Source organism: Cornus florida, unplaced genomic scaffold (genome assembly GCF_030987335.1).
Source record: "Cornus florida cultivar Cherokee Brave unplaced genomic scaffold, ASM3098733v1 CherokeeBrave_3.0.0_Hap2_Chr04, whole genome shotgun sequence".
Taxonomy (NCBI): Eukaryota; Viridiplantae; Streptophyta; class Magnoliopsida; order Cornales; family Cornaceae; genus Cornus; species Cornus florida.
Window position 1 is genome coordinate 69,810,448 of NW_026775574.1, and position 18,133 is coordinate 69,828,580.

At 34.7% G+C, this 18,133-nt stretch overlaps 1 protein-coding gene across 1 annotated transcript in view; it reads right to left on the reverse strand.

The window, feature by feature from the left end:
- Nucleotides 1-14,027, reverse strand: part of LOC132303459 (uncharacterized) — a 74,345-nt gene extending 60,318 nt beyond the window's left edge. Inside the window, exons 1-4 of the mRNA XM_059800719.1 lie at nt 13,819-14,027; nt 10,209-11,280; nt 9,116-9,231; nt 1,858-2,066 (exon numbers count right to left, since the gene is read on the reverse strand). Coding sequence (XP_059656702.1) covers nt 1,858-2,066; nt 9,116-9,231; nt 10,209-11,056 — 1,173 coding nt within the window. The 5' untranslated portion in view covers nt 11,057-11,280; nt 13,819-14,027. The remainder of the gene's footprint in view (nt 1-1,857; nt 2,067-9,115; nt 9,232-10,208; nt 11,281-13,818) is intronic.
- Between the last annotated feature and the right edge of the window lie 4,106 nt (nt 14,028-18,133).

Genomic DNA, 18,133 nt, shown 5'->3' on the forward strand with positions numbered 1-18,133 from the left:
CCAGCGATTGACGATTTGACGCACGAAGCCGCCGATGATTGGGTTGTGCCTTTGGGCTTGGATGTGATTAGGGTTTTTTGCGCCGAATTTTTTGGTGTCGTCAATGTTGACATCCAATGACCTCGACTAGGTGGATAGCGACGACAGTGATGGGTGCTGATGGCGGTGCGCGGAGGAGGGACGCAAGGGATGCTGGTTTCTGGTTTCTCTGTGTGGTTTCTAATATTTTTTTGTGCAGGTTTATTTATGTATATTTGTCTACGTATATAGGGTGTTTTTGTCTTTTTAGATTTATCTTTAAAATTGTATAAATATTAATATATAATTGATGGGTAAAATTGTAAAATCACCCAGTTCTGTTAGTAAAGTAAACGGCCATCACAGAGAGGGGAGGTAGGTGGAATATTGAAAGTTAGGGGGTGTGAGTGGGATATGGTCAAAGGTCAGGGGGTGTAGGTGGAATTAACCCTATAATAAAATTATAAGGCTGCTTTCAACCACCCCAATCTCAGTGTCCAAGAAAGGAAGCACTCAAAGAAAGAATAAGAACAAAAATCCCCTTTGCAAGCTGTCAGTTATTCTACAGTCACTTGGAACATACTCATAAAGACACCCTGACTGTTGTCTAAAATCGACCCTTTAGGTTAACACTCCTTAAAGGCCATGTTGAACTGCAAGAATCCTCAGCCTTACTTGAGGCCTTCATCTTGAAAATTCCAAACCAAAAATGGCAGTGACTCCAAAGGTGGATTCCAGACAATCAACATTGATAATTGACCAGAGTTCCTAAATCATTTTTTTGTTTTTTTTCCCAATTAGCTGGGGTAAGTACATCACAACTTCCAACTCTTCCAAAGCACCAACTTTTCAGATAGTCGTTGTGAGGGATTAATACAGGAAAGAAAAATATATACAAATATCTAACATAAACCTTCCAGTGAGATGTGGTAGTTTCACCACTTCTATAGGCAAACCAAGATAGAGACATACTTGAACCGGTCGAATCGTCAAAAGAAGACTTACATTCTGGCATTCTTCGGGAGGCTCCTTAATTGACAATGCCGCCCTTCAACTTCATCTTAAAGTCTTAATAAAGATCGTTGGAAAGACAAAGCAAGCTACCCAAACAATAAGAACTAGCTACTAATAAGTAGTAGGAATTCAGCATCATTCAAATGCTGTTTTTAAAGTCAATAAGAGGTCTCTAGAGCCTGAAGCGCAGGGAAGGTATACCTTTTAGTCCCACCCTGTTCATCCAATACTGCTTTAATAAGAGCTTCCTTTTCTAATGCTACAACAGCAGGTATAAAAGTGGATTTCACCATCCATTGAGTAGAGGAAATGGTCTCTAAAGAAAGTCTCATTTCATGTCAGCTAGTGCCCTCATCCAAGGAAATCTCATAAAGCACTAGAGTAGCAACCTAGGAACTAGAGCAGCTGGGACTGCAATGTGAATCTTCCCTTCGCCAGACTTTCACGTCACCCCTTTTCTCTTAAGAAAGTGAAGTTTATGAATGACGTTCATGTGGCCATGACGATTGTTCAATTGGTGTTTGCCAATTGTATTTAGCCTTGATGCGCCATCGAATGAAATTGATCATTCTACTGCCCTTATACTCTTACTTTAGAATGTCCCCCTTCTAGCCGCTATTTTATTGAATTGAATTTCTATTTAGACTAGACGAACTAGATCGCACAGTACTCAAGCCTTTTCCACGTATAGGGTATGTTTTAACATAAAATAAAATGAAATCTCTGTGCCCATATACTTTTAAGATCATGTAAAGACGAAGAAAATTTATCTGATCAAGAAAATAAAAAATAAATATATTTTGAGGAAGACTAAGTTATGATAACCTGAACTCTGGTCCAAAGCAGAGGCACCAAAACTTTTGCATTGTTCTCCACATAAACATTTGACCACAGTGGGCTAGTAGAAAAATCCAGCAAAGGAGTTTCCGTTTCTGTTGTGACATTGTCATTGCTAACTCTTAAACTCTGTACAGATGCATCAAAGTAGGTACCTGCTGCTCCAGCATTCCAAGGGCAGCCAATACTCAAACCTCCTGTAGCAATAAATGCAGATTATGTAGCTTAACAGAAAACCGTCTGGAAGTTCAATATATCTAGGAGTAACCTTGACAAAACTATAAGTATGTTTAAAATAACTGATCTTTCATCATTACAACCGCTCAACAATGAATATGCAGGTGAATATGACGTCCACAACTTCAAAAGTAATTAAAAAGATGCATAGGAACTGAATTATCAGCTATGATAAAAGATTTAAGAGATAATATAGCACACAGTGAGCAGAAGTTGGATGCAGCCTCCACACGCCATGATTACTCAGATAACAAGGTGAAATTAGGTCTCAAGACCATGGTGAAGGATTCATCAAACTCAAAAATCCATTCTACAAGTATGCATATAAATCATTCTACATCAGTTCAGGAAGCCGTAGTAGGTTACTTGCGTCGTCTTCATATCACAATAATTTTTCATTTGATACATTATTTAATAATTCCATATCTCCAAACTTCCTATTTCCATTTGCCCCATCCCTCCTTACATTTCGTTCTCCTCTTCTTGCTACCCTTCATCAAATCCAAAAGACGCAAATGACTATCTGGCGAAAAACAATTGAAAAAAATCAAGACAATACTATACCAGAACTAAAAGTATCTGCAAGCTGGTATCAAGGTGTACAGTATCAGTTAGTCAGTGGGATCAAGTATCTTCAATTTTTTTGCCAGATAGCCATAGGCACCTTGATACCGTATCGTGTATAATTAATCTTCAAAGCTAATTAATGTTGAGACTGAAAGATGGAATACTTGTAATAAATTTCAGAAACTTGATCCCACTGACTCCTCATATGACACAGATATAAATATTACCGTAATATAATGGTTTAGCAATTCTAAGCAGCCTTGTAAAGGGTACCCAAGTAAATATGGTACACAGACACAAGTATATTCACAACATAGAAATTTGCCATGCTCTTTTTATAGGAGTCAAAGAAAGCAAGCATCCTTCACATACTCTGAGTAAAGGGTGGATTGAATTCTTCAACTTCAAATTCATTGAATCTGGGAGTACATAAAAATTAGAAGTTCAAGCCCAAACTCTTCAACTAAAAATTTGAGCCAAGTAATTGACAGAACATGAACTAAGCTGCAACAAAATGTTTTGAAGACATGGTGAAGTGAGAAACAACCAGAACTTAAAAGAAGATACCAAAATCAAGTAAAATTCTAAGGCTCAAAATTTATGTGAAGTACAAAGGCTGAAATTATTGTTACTTGATTTAATATTGTACAAATTAGGGTTTTACAAGAAGAATAATAATCCCCTTTTTTTCTTCTCTAACATGTGTGTGTGTGCGCGCGCGCTTATCAATTGGAATTATAGTGAGAAGACAAATTTTCCGTTAGAAGAAATACAAATTCATATATTCTCCATCTTGGAACTAATAACTTTCAATCGATTATGACTCAAAACCTTAGTAAACAGATCCGCAATTAAATTTCACAAATGGTGTAAAGATGTTTCCATTTAATATCTTATCTTGAATAAAGTGACAATAAAGTTCAACATGCTTGGTCCTCTCATGAAACACAGGATTTGGAGGCAAATTGGAAAGCTTCTTGGTTATCACATAACAATGGAAGAGGGGTTTTAACTGTCCAACCAAGATCCTCAAGGAAATATGGTAACCATGTTAACTCACTAGAGTTGTGGGCAATCGCCCTGTTCTTGGCTTTAACACCGGATCTATCTACCACTGTATGCTTCTTACCTCTCCATCTAAGCAGGTGCAATATCCTATAGTGGATCTTCTATCTGAGCAAGAACCAGCCCAATCAGCATCTGTAAAACCTTCCACCATAAGGAGCCCATTTGGTTTATAAAACAACCCAAAGCCAGGAGCTTGCTTGAGATATCGAATAATCCGGAGGACAACATTCCAATGTGGCACCTTGTGAGCTCCCATGAACTAACTCACTACGTCAAACAGCATATGACACATCAATCTGAGTAACGGTGAGACAAATTAGTTACCCAACCAGTCTATTGTATCTGCCAGCGTCATCAAATAAATCTGCCTCGTCAAAAAAGAGCTTAGTGTTCGGATATATAGGAACAACAACTGGACAACCACCCAACAAACCGTTTCCTCTGGTAAGTACGGCACATCATTTCTCTAAAACAACCAAACACATACCTTACTTAGATCGAGTAACTTCAATAACTAAAGAGTTACCCAAGACTTTAGGTTGAAATCAATGTTGCAGAAACAATTTCAACTTAGCATTTCCCATAGAATCATTGCCGGTGATAACGATTTCATCTACATATATAGAAAAGAAAAAATGTAACCTGTTTCGGTATGTTGATAAAATACTGAATGGTCTGTTTGGCATCTATATAGACCAAATTCTAATGTTACCTCAGAAAATTTTCCAAACATGCTCTTAGTGACTGTTTCATACCATATAGGGCTTTCTTTAGACGATAGACAGTGTGTCAATACACCCCAAAGCAACAAACCTAGGTGATTGCTCCCTATAGGCTTATTTAGTTAAATCACCATGTAAGAAGGCATTTTTAACATCTAACTAAAACAAAGGCCAGTTAAGATTAGCGGCAATAGAAATTAAAACACTAACAGAAGAAATTTTGGCAACAAGAAAGAAGTTTTCATCATAATCAACAGCATAGGTGTATGTAAAACCTTTTGCAACAACACGTGCTTTTAAATGCTCAATAGAACCATCAGGGAGATATTTCACCGTATATACCCGCTTACAACCAACAAGTTTGGTACCAAGAGGCAGTGGAACAAGATCCAGCATTCCATTACGATGTAAAGAACTTATTTCATCTTCCATTGCTTTCTCCAGCCCGAATCAGTTAGAGCATCTTGCACGTTCTTAGGAACAAGAGTAGCAGACAACTTGGAGGAGAAACATGAGAAAGGTGGTGATAAGGATTTGTTTGAAACATAACTAGTAATGCGATAATTAGTTATACAAGACCAAGTACCTTTATGAAGGGCAATAAGCAAAGAGTCAAACACAGCAGATAGTGTTGGATCCAAAGACTGAAGAAGGCAGATAGGGCATGGCAACAGATGGCTTCGATCTCCGAGTATAAACTTGTAATGGAGCAATGGGCTGCAGTAGAGTAGAGTGAGTGGATAACGATGGGAGAAGAAGTAGAACATATAGAGTAAGGAGTGAGGACCTCCCAGGAGTAATATCAAGAAGAGGACTTTATATGAAAAATACGAAATATACTTACAAAAAGAGACATTTCGATTTTTTTTCTTTTCGATATACTCCGTAGTTAGTATTAGTATAAATATACAATATATATATATATATATATATATATATATATATATTGCTCTGATACAAATCAAACTCTCCTGGTTTCACCTCAGCTAGTTAAGTATCGCTGAAGGGTAGGACGGTAACAATGATAAACCTTCTAGGAAACTGAATAACCGAGAAATACAGATTTAGTGGCAGGAGGATCAAGTTTATCAAAACCAAGGCTGAGATTGTGGACATAACAGACACACCCAAAGACTCTAGGAGTACGAGGGAGAATTAGGAAACAAAGCAAAGTGAAGAGATTCCCGTTCAACACAGAAGATGGCAAACTGCTAATGAGATAACATGAGGTAAATACGGCATAACTCCAAAAATGTTTCACGACATGCATATGAAATATGAGAGTACGGTTCACTTCCAATAGGCGATGATTCTTACGTTCAGCCACATCACTTTGTCGTAGGGTGAAAACACATGATGTTTGATGATGAAGATATATATCAAAAGGACCTAAGATATATTCCTTGGCATTATCATAATGCAAGACATGAATTGAACATCCAAATTAGTTTTCACTTCCTTACAAAATGTTTGAAATTTGAATATCGCTTATTGATCTTTCATTAAGAACAACCAAGTCATACAAGAATGACCATATACAAAGGTCAAAAAATAACAAAATCCATTAATGGAATTATGCTCTATTGAAACCCTTACATTTGAATGAATCGACTGTAAGGGACTGGACACACAACGATGATTATAAAGTTGCTAAGTTAACAAGCTTCACATGACAAAGACGACATACGACTAAGAATCTAGACTTAGACACTACAAAGCTGAAAGCGACAGTTGGCCAAGACGACTGTTCCACTAAAACGAAGATAGAGAAAATGATAACCCTTGGGATGGAGCTCAAAATTAAGATAGTATAAGCCATTGACTTCTTATCCGTACCAATCTTCTTCATCTTAAGATCCTGAAAAACACAAGTGAGATCAAACGTAATGGAACACTAGATGGATTTAGTAAGCTTACTAATATACATCAAGTTAAAGGGAAATTGTGAAACGTATAAAACAGATGATGGAGACAAGGAAGAAACAAGAGTCATGTTAAAACCTAAAACTTTAGATGATGAACCATTAGCAAGAGAGAGACTCTGAGAAAGAGCAATAGAATCAAAGTCTGATAAAAAAAAATGAGATCAACCAGCCATATGGTCGACTGCTCCAGAACCAATACTCTAGGGACTGTGAGTGGAAGACAAAAACACCATGTGCACACAATACTTGATTGAGCAGAGATAGCCATGGACGATTACAGTGATATCCATTTCTGAAGATGACTGTGATAGCCGTTGCTGATATAGAACCAAAGCATATCGATAATGATCATGTCTGATTCAGAAAATTTTGCAGGAAATAGAAGAATGGACATGTGAAATGGGAACATCCTCTCATAAGAAACCTAATTTGCATAGTTAGTGGGTTTGTCATGGAGTTTAAAACAATAATTGACATTATGATCAGTAAAGCCTCGTTAAGTACGTCTATGTTGTTCTCTACCTTGACCATGTCCTCCTCTCATCTTTCTACTGACGATCTTGGTAAAAAGAATAGAACTAAAAGAGCAAAGTGATTCTTCTGTCACGGTGAAATACAACTGGAAAGTCAAGGTTGTAGGAGATCAAATCAAGAGAGGTAAAACAGGAAAGCAAGAGGAGCGGAGCCGGTTGAAAATTGCACTGAACCAGACGGAATAAAAAATTTAAACCAGCTTGAAATTGAACGGAATTGACTGGAAAATGGAAGCCGGAAACTGGTTGGAGAGAGAGAAAAAGAGAACTGGGCAGAAAAAGAAACTGAACGAGTCGTTTCTCTAGTTGGGTCAATTCAATCATATTCAATAGGTCCAAACCGAGTTGCTTTAACACAGCCAAATCGAGTAGGTACATAAATGGGTTGGAGTATGATACCCAACAGCTCAAACGTATCTTCCTCAGTTGTTAGTCTCCCAAAAACCCTAGAAGCAACACAGTCTAACAATGATGATGGCTCCCACCCCCAACGGCAATCGACGACGACAACTAACGCCAATGACAATGATCTCAATGATACCTTCGTCAATCACAACTCACACCATCCCCCAACAGTTGACCAGCACATCCACAAACCAGTGTGGATCACAACAACTCGATTGACACTGACGCCATTCACGAACCAATGGCTTCCTTCGATTTCAACAACAACGAGCCACGGCTATCACGACCGGAAGTTGATCAAACCTGCTCTAATACCATGTTGAAATTAGGGTTTTACAAGAAGAAGAAGAATGAAATTTGGGGGAATCTTTTGTGAGAGTTCTCTTTTTTTTTTCTTCTCTCACTTCTGTGTGTATATATATCAATTGGAATTACATTGAAAAGACTAATTTGCCCTTGGAAGAAATACAAAATACAAATATACATTCTTAACAAATATCATACAAAGGGACCTACAAAGAATGAACTCATTGCAATAATATTGCTGAAATAAGCACTACTAACAACTTGATTTAGCATGACTGCACAAAAGGCTAAATGAGTCAGTCATCTCACTGGAGAAATGATTAGGAAAAGGTTCAAATAGTTCCCCATACATCAACATTTTATTTCAGTTGACCGATTATCACATTATAAATATGTTTATGACCCATAACAAAAATGTCAGGTCATCAAGAAGTATATTAGGTGAAGGCTACCTCATTAATCAAAAAGTTTGCAAAATACAATATCCATAGACTCAAAATAAGCTTACACCAAGCAAGCTACATCATGAATCTCTAGTCTAGAAAAAATAAACAAAGGAATTCAATTTATTGTAAGAGTAGAGAAAGAAGCGAATAAACAAAGTCAGGTTTGAAAAAAAAAAAATTCCTAATGGTTTAAGTTGTTGATGTGTGGCAACATTGCCTGTGAGTGATGCCACTGTGTGCCACCATCACTCAGTTGTGGCACTTCTTGACTAAATAAACTCATGCATGGACTGTCCCACATGCAAATTATCACCTGACTTAAGCACACCCAGTTGCCCATCCCAGCAATTAATAGCTGAGATAATGGAGCAGTGTCATCCATGCTGCAGCACCAAACTACAGTTCTACTACAGAGAAAGGGGAAGAAGAATGCTAGAATCAACTGCTATGATCCTTTAGACATTTTTCTTGCAGAAAACGTGTTGACTACCTTACACGAAAATGACAGGCCACAAAGCAAGCCATGCAATACTCAACATAGAGAAAACTTGTACACATCAAGAATACACTGCCTTCTCACACACACACACACACACACATATATATATACATATCTTGATAGGTTAAAAGACATTTTTACATTTTACAGTATCAATGGATGTGCACAACATACCACAAATTAAATACATTATTGATGGAACTGTTAGTAAATTGATTGCGAAAAAGTTCCTCAAAACAAAATGTTTAACTCAAATTGATTGGACTACAAAAATAGCAGCAGGTAGAATGAACTAATCCACCCCCATTGTGGATATATGAATATATTGCTTGCTATAAATATAAGAATGTAACCACATATTACTTACTATAAATTTAAGAATGTAACCACTTAGTTCTATAAAGCAAGTTGAGACTCTTACTTAAAAATGGCATATTTAGCATTTGACTAAGCAATCAAAGATTCTACTACAATTTTTAGCAGTTGGCAAAGCAATCAAAGCTTCTACTAAACTGCCTGAAACAGATTCAGTACAAACCATGCACAGTGACTTTTACATCTTCTTGTTTGCTGTAACACTTCAGTGATATCCTTCCACCTCCGCCTCCACCCCATCCCCTCCCACCTGCTGCACTTATAGTACCAAATCCCTTCCTGTATAATTGAAATAAAATCCAAACAATTAGAGTAAAAATAAGCTACGTGATAAATAAGCTACATGACTAGTTTGCAACTGATCCAACGTATACAGCTGAGTTAAGGGTCCAGATAAATTTCAATCTTCTGCATTTTTAGTCAAATTATATAAGAATATATAGTATCTAAGATATAGTTAATAAACAAGAAAACTAAGACAGAATCTAATTTTTTTTCAAACAAAACCACAAGGAATATTACTAAAAAAAAATAATTAGGAGAACAGGTCGTATATACAAAACAATTACTAATCCAAAAATAAAATAATAACCAACAGGCCAGTGGCCTAGCGGTATCAGCCTCTTGCTTTCCAAAGGGAGGTCAGGGATTCAAGTCTCAGAAGAGATGTGTGTGTATGAGTACCAACTAGGAAAAAAATAATAATAATAATAATATACAAAATAATTACTTATCCCAAAAAAAAAGTACATACAAAACAAGGTTGAGAAATCCTTCACTGAAAAAAAAAGCTAAAGAAAACCAAGTGCAAAGAGAAGATAGCAACATAACACCTAGAAACCTAACATGAAACCCTTCCACAGGGCACAAAATGAAATACATCAAAGTACTGCAAAAAGGATTGGAGAACAAGGCTCTTGTATCCACACCAAGTCATTGTCAAAGAATTGTTGATCGATGCCTATATAGCAATATGCCATCAACAAACAGTGTAAGATGGTTTTCAAATAAAATCTGTGATGAAAATCAATTTAAAGTGAGAAGCTACAACACTGCAAAGGTCCTCAACAACATTGATTGGAACGTCCATGGATTTTATCATTTGGAAAATAATTTCCTCCCAATCATTATTTAGTGGGCCTTGGAATCCAAAAAATTACTTATTCTTTTAAAATATATTGAATTATTTTACTTATCCCAGACGAAAAGATTACACAGAAACATTTGATTACTCTGAGCAGGTAGTGTGTACTCACAGCTTTCTAGCATGTACAATGATGCTTCCACCAGATCCTCCTCCCCCATTTAATCCTCCAACCCCTCCTTCTGCAGTTACAGATCCATTCAAATGTAGTGTGTCTTTCACTTCAAGCATAATGCGTCCTCCACCACTCCCTCCAAACTGATGTTCAGCAGAAGTCCCACCGCCCTTACTCCCATAACTCCATGGCTCAGACAAAGTAGACCAAGCATAAACATCACCACCCCAAAAATTGGTCTGGTTGTCTTTCAAGCAGGATGCACCTCGGCCACCATGTCCTCCACCAGCTCCATCGTATCCAACTGGTGTACCACTAGTTTGAGAAGGTGGTGGACCACCCAAGGATGTCGTATTCATAACCGAATTTGGTTCCACTGACAAATTGGCTGCAGAAAAAAGTATGGAACTAGCAATGATAGTGGCATGTTGACCCACTTTGACATTGCCAGATATATTGAAACTTATGGAACATCCTTCTATGGGGCATTCAATTGAAATATGAGGAAGTATCTCTATGTTTCCAGTACCAAATACATAAAGATCGGAAGTTAAATTCAAGTTTGAATTCAGCAAGCAGGTAGTGTTGAACGACCCAACACCTTCCAGTTCCTCACAAGATACTGAATCCTTCAAGAGGGATGAAGAACTTGAATTTTCAACAGAGGTAGAGGTGCTGATATCAGAAATTTCACTTGAAAAAAATCGAGAGTAGTTAAGTATTCCATTTTCTGACTCAGAAATCGTTTCTTTGTACTTCCCTGAACTAATCGAAATAGCAGATAGAAAAAGATGCCCCAACAAAACAAACCAGCAGAGGTAACCACGAATAAACACAGGATGCATCAGCAGTCACGAAAACAATTATGAATTTCAGTGCATGCAAGTAAAACTTGGACAAATCTTATGTTGCAACTCGGCTCAGTAGGATAACTGTAAACCAGTCAGCACTAATCAATTGAATATGGATTTGTTTCAGATTGTCTTCAGCATTCACGCAATCGTTATAGGTGCAAAAAAATAATTGTTTCCCAATACTACCTCTCCTAATCCAGATGCATCGGTTTATCCTGCAATGAATAACATTAATATAAAAAATTAATTCACAGTTAAAGAATAAATAAGAAAAGGAAAAAAAATTATAATCTCACTTTTTTTTTTGATTCTTTAACGACTTTTTAGAAAACACAATCTCTGCTTTCAACCCTCTATGGATATCCTTCTCTTGCATGCTTAGTCTATATTTGGTTTTGGTGCTGTTTAGTTGTTCTTTTACCTTTAATTATCAAAAATTAAAATAATAAAATAAAAAGTTCTTCATTCTTTGTTTTAAAATTATAAATCTTGGCCTCCCGAAGCCCAAGGCAAGAGCTTGATTGAAGTACGGCGCATATATGATAAAAATGAATCACAAATATACGGACTGAAAAGAATTAAAAATATGCAACACAAACTAATCAAGATCAAATAAAGGAATTTTTTAGCATATCAATCCAATGAATTAGCTACTATAAATATATATATTTCCAGTTTGCAAATGAATTCAATTAAACCAATGTACATTAGAAACAATTCAATATATGTAACACAACTAATCAAAAGATTTTAAAAAAATGAAACTTGACATATAAAAAGCAAAAATCATGTAGATTTTTGACATATTCAGGCCGGCTCAATATAATTTGTGGCCAGTAAAAATTCAAAATGATTTTGACATTTATTATATTATTATAATGAATATTACAATTTATATTTAAATATAATTCTTCTTGCTTTTTGAGATACAAATTATTAATAGTAGCTTAAGATATCGGAAAGATTTCTCTTGAAACCCTTGTTTAGCCATTGAAAATATCCAATAATGAATCTAATATAATTCATTATGAGCAAAACCATTATAAGTAGGAAACAATTATCAACTCCTTCCGATAAAAGGTACTTCATGTATATTTTAAATTCAACAAAACTAAATGCCACTTTTTTTTTTTTGATAAGTAACAAAACTAAATGCCACTTAAAATTGAAATCTAACCTTATGCTTTTATTTTAATCAAATTGAAGTAAAATTGTTTATACTAAACTAACAAGATGATGTGATTTTGAATACACAAAACAGACCTCCATTCCACCACGTGTCAAGATACATTGTCTGCTTAGATTTATAACTACATTTCAGAGTACATTGTTTACTAGGTTTTTTATTCCACGAATACACAAAACAGACCTCCATTCTACCGTGTTATGATAGAATAGTCTACTTAGATTTATAACTACATTTTAGGGTACGTTGTTTACTAAGTTTTTTATCCTATGTCAAAGACAAATCAAAAAGATCCTATTGCAGGTAAAACAGGACCGGATAGATCTCACACTTGTGTTTGGCTGAGGTTTGGTTTTTTTAAAAGTGTCCAAAGTTATTGTACATTGTCCTCTTGCACCATTTACCAGTTGCTTCATCCCATCTGATGCAAACTATACTTACCTAGCAATGCAGTAGAATCAAAAACCATCTTAGATGGAAATTGTTGTTTAGCCATAGTTTGGTTGCTCAGTAAGGGAGATGAAAAAGAATTCTTTAATGCTACACATTATCTTAGGTTATTCTGGCCCTCAAAAACTGAAAAATTGCAAAGAAACTAATCCAACTATTATGCTCTATTTTATTTTTTGCTATTTCTTAGATCCCAAATATTAACAAACCTGCATTTCACAATTTTGCTTTCTTTCTTTTCCAAAATTTTCCGACCACCACACAATATACAAGTACTTTGCCCAGTTTATTTTCTAATAGTTCCTTGTATTAGTGGGCAACAAATTTCATGTTTTCTTCCTCTTTTTTTATTTATTTTTTTTTTTTTTAATAGTGTGAAGGAAAATCATGGACTTAGTCAACCACCATAACTGTGACCCTTGAAAGTATCTTCGTACCAAAGGTTGACCCAAACTTAATCTTCAAGAAAATTAAAATATATATATATATGGTTTCCTTCTCCCTGATCAGCAATGAAAGACTAAACATTTGAGAATTTTGCATCTTAAGTATACAAAGAAGACTTCGAAAAGGCAAGCACTAGTTACTTGCAACTGTTCAAAAACCAATTGTGAATTAATTTTCACGTATGTTTATCCAACAATATAACTTTAAAAGAAAAAGAAAAGTAAAGTAAACCAGAAGAATTAAGCATGCATTATTTATATCAGGAATTGACTCGTTCATGCAATGCAGATCAAATACTCAAATCTTCTCCAACAACTTTACAAGTATAATATTAAATTCTCAATGCAGCTTAAATTAATCGAAATACCTAAAATTCAATCGCAAACAGAGAAAGTAATAGAATACTTCAAGACACTACAATCTTGAGATCTCCATTTCAATCGTCAATTCGCATTTCCGTTCACGAAAATCAAACATCACAGTGTCGGAGTCGATTAGACACAACACAGTCTCAGATAATTCTCATCCAAAGAGACTGAAGTTCAAGATACCTTCAAATAACTTTACAAAAACAACGAACCATACATATGCGCCATATACATACATACATACAGATATATATCTAGTTTATAAACAAGTATATCTATGGTAGAGAGAGAACAGAACGTACCAAACACTGGAAAATTCGAGTTAATCAAAGGGAGCATCACTTTGTTATTCTTTTTCTCTCTCTCTAGAATTATAAAATCGGTGTTTCTCTCTCTAAAAATCAGCTATTTTTGCCTTTCTTGTCAGTGCCTTTTTCTTTTTATTGCTTTCGGTTTTTTTGTGTAGTCTGTGTGTGGGGAGAGTAGTGAAGTCTCAGCGAGTCCAAGACACGCTTGCATAGCTGGACTCCGATAAATAGACGAAGGAGACTCCTACTTAGAAAACTCACCTTCCATTTAGCGAATATTTCGGAAATGCCACTGATCTTTCTTCTTCCCGTACCGCCTAACAAAAAGCTGTTCAATTTCCAGAGGAGAGAGAAAATATCTGGTGCTTTGCGTGTACTGGGAGCGCATAATTGTGTTGCATGTTTTTATAGCTATTAAAGTCCGAATTTTTGAAACAGATGGATAAATTAATATCAATTATATTATATTTGGAAATTGGATAAAATATAAATTCTCTATGGAAAAATGATTTTAAAGGTTGGACGCGTTGGACTTGTAGTGAAATCATATTAAACCGAATATATTTGATTAATTATTTATGCAGAATTTAAGAAGGTGATATCCATCCCTTCCTTTAAATGTTGTAAATTTTATCCATCAATACTATGCAGTCAAGCAATTCTCTTCGACAATTCAGTCAAATATATTTAATTAGTTACGTATGCAAAATATAAAAAAATAAAATCTATCATTTCCTTTTAACAATTCCGATTAAGTAGCATTACTCCCTCATTCTCTTCAATTTAGATTTTAGCGTACCTCAATTCAGTGTGTCCAAACGGTGCGTGCGGTGTAAAAACACTGGAAATGTCAACCAAATAAAAAAAAACATAAAAAGATATTGTGATCTTTAAAATTCAAAATATATCTTTTATTCCATATTAAAACTGCCATATTAGTTCTTTCAAAATGTCATGTCACTTATTCTTCTACTACTACGTTACAATAATTTTAATGTTGAACCGCGTCATTTCTTCCCTCACAATCAATTAAAAAATGCAAAATCATCCGTCAATTTAATCAAATATATTTTAAATAGGCTCTTGAAAATAAGTGTACATAGTGAATGTGATTCTTATTTCCTTATATGTGTGTGTGTGTGATTCTTAAAAACATAAAAATAAAAATAAAATAAAGTAAATTATAAACAATTAACATTTATGTATTTTTTGAGACTCATTATAATTTTTTTTTTTTTTTAAATGCACCCCCACAATATTGCCCCATTACAATTATTAACAATTAAAAAAACTATTTTTTGTTTTTTGTTTTTTGAATAATGAGTTTGAAAATTTGTTGCCTATAAATTTAAAGAACCAAAAAGATGGTCAGTCTTTTTTTCCCCGAGATGTGTGTGCTATGTTGAAAAAAAGTTGAATTATCTTCTACATTATGGTGGAATTATCTTCCCCATTATCATTATCAATAGGGTAGTTAGAAGACATTATCTAAGGTCAATCAACTAAATTTCAGAAGAAAAAAAAAATAAACAAAATTATCCGTTGTGTTCTCTTTCTTTCGAAGAACACACATTATCATCAAAATCAGCTTAACTTGGGACAATTAAGCAAGTCAAGCCAAATTTGTCACCAACACGTGTGTGCGCTATGTTTCCATTACCAAAAGGTTTCCATAATTATTGATCATATCATATGATTCATGTGTTGACTAAATTTGCATAAGTAACATATATGGCCCTTAAGTCTTGGTGATTTGAGTGGAACACAAGTATTACTACAATTTATTTTTTTTATTATATATATTTTTTAAATATCAGAGCAAAATGACACATAATGCAACGTTACCATTAACCATATATATATATATATATATATATATATATATATATATATATATATATTATTTTGCTCAAAGAACAATAAAATCTTGTACAACCTAACTTGAAGACCAAATCTAGTGATGAATTGGGTTACAATATTTTAAAATATTGTAGCCAATGTTATCAGGACGTGTCTCCATGACCATATATTGTGTAACCATTTTGATGATTTATTATTATAGTAGAAATTTTTTGTGGGTACAGGTGAGAAAGGACTCATATCCTCCATGGTAAATATTTGGTTCCAAATAACGATGCATAAACGATGTGGTGCTCTGGATAATGATATGGTATTTTTGATTTAATAGTGTTAAAGGATTGGGTCTTTAGAGTTTCCACCTTATGAATTTTAGTTTCGGTCCCTACCACTAACTATTAATCATTGTCAAAACAAAAATAAAAAATAAAATTAATAGATTTAATAACGTTATAATGTTATCCTATTAAAAAAAAAATTGTCAAAATAAAAGGTTTGAATGTTAAAACTCGATTCAAAACTTTAAAATGGGTGAACAAATCACATAACATTTCGAGTCATTGGTTCATTTATGCCAGCACATAAGTAGCTTCCATTGATGGATAAGAGGGTTTTGAAGTCACAAATGATGATTTATCATTTTCATAAAGTAGTGCTACAAGCTTGCAAACTTGACAACTAAAAAGCAGCATGGGTGCGTGATTTTGGTGAGGCTTTGGGATTCAATGGCACGTGGCATCTGTCTGTCTATGCTCTATATACTTTACGAGGAGATAAGTTCTTAGTTTGGATGTGAGGTATCATTATGTATAATCAAATACACCAAGCATATGAGAGATTCGTTAGTTGTTAGGTAAGAAGAAACAAATACACTCTATATATATATATATATATATATAATCTTATTCAATCTCTCTAAAAAGGCTAAGCAAATGACAAGTTAAACTTGAGTACGTCTCATTCCCGATTTGTGTATTTACCTACCAACTTAAAATAGGGAGTTAAATGCTCTGACATCTTCTCAAGTTTGAATTTATTATTCTCATATTAAATTATTTTTGTTATGACACTCCCTCAAGTTTGAATTTATTATTCTCATATTAAATTATTTTTGTTATGACACTCCTCAAGTTTAGTTTAACTTGCTCTGCTACCCTCTTTTTTAAAATTGATAAGATAAAATGCCTAAATTACCCTTTATTATTTCAAGTACATTTTTATGTAAGAAATTTTAATATAAATAGGATTCATTGATCCACTGCATAAACTTTGTAAGAAGATATACCAAATATAGAAACTTAATTTGGAGAAAACTACCGTGGAAACGATTTTCAACCCTCCCCTATTTATGCAAAACTTATGCATATATATGGTGAAGGTTGGGACCGTTTCAGTTCATACGTGAAGAGATGTGTTGTTTCCATCAACCAACACAACTCTTTATATGTGACTACTTATATAAGGACCGTGTCTTCCTTTTCCTTTTCCTTTTCCGATTTTCCGTCATTCAAATTTTTTTATTGTTTATTTTATTTATTTAATTATTTGATTTTTTTTTTCCCGCATTGCCTTAGGGTATTGTTGCGCCCGAGTAGGCTTCGGTGTCTGGAACTGATTTCCGATACCTTGTGCATTACATCATTTTGGCTTTTATTATTGATGCATGATTTAATTTTGTTAAAAAACATGCTCGGTTATTTCCATTTTGTAGGGATATGGATACAGGGTGCTTTATGCAATTATATTTTGTCTTAGGGACTTGATTACAAATATTCCTTGGGATATTTAAAGGAGGGACTTCTTTGCAATTTTTAGAAATGATGACAAATGTCACCTTTCCTTGGGGCCACTTGTCATCCTTTGCATGGTGAGACTTGGAGACTTACTTTTGTGACAAGTGTTGGGTGTAGATTCACCCACTTGTTAGCTTTGGATTGGAACACTTGCTGGCTTTGGATTAAAACACTTGTTAGCTTGGGATGTTGACAAGTGTAGGCTTATGATTAAGCCTTATTTGGGTGTTTTGGATTGTGACAAGTGTAGGGTAAATGGGTGTGTGAGAGAGAGATGTAGTGTTAGTGTGTGTGTGTGTTTGTCCAATTTAGGGTTTGACTTAGTTGCCATTTTCAGAATTCGAACCCCTTCACATAGTAATTTGATCTTCCACTTTGAAGATCAAAACTTCCTCTCTTCTTGATTTAGAACACTTTTTTTCATTTTTTCATTTTAACATTGTTTGCTTCGGATTTTAGAAGGACAATCCTCTAGTGGGCAGTTTGAGAAAACCAGAAACCCTCTTCTCCATTTCTGAAATTCGACCCCCTTCCTTTAGGATTTTGGTCTTCCACCTTGAAAACAAAAGTTTCCTTTCTTCTTAATCTATAACACATTTTCTCAATTTTGCATTTTGAGTTCGTTTGTCTTCAATTCTAGAGGAACAATCCTTTAGTGA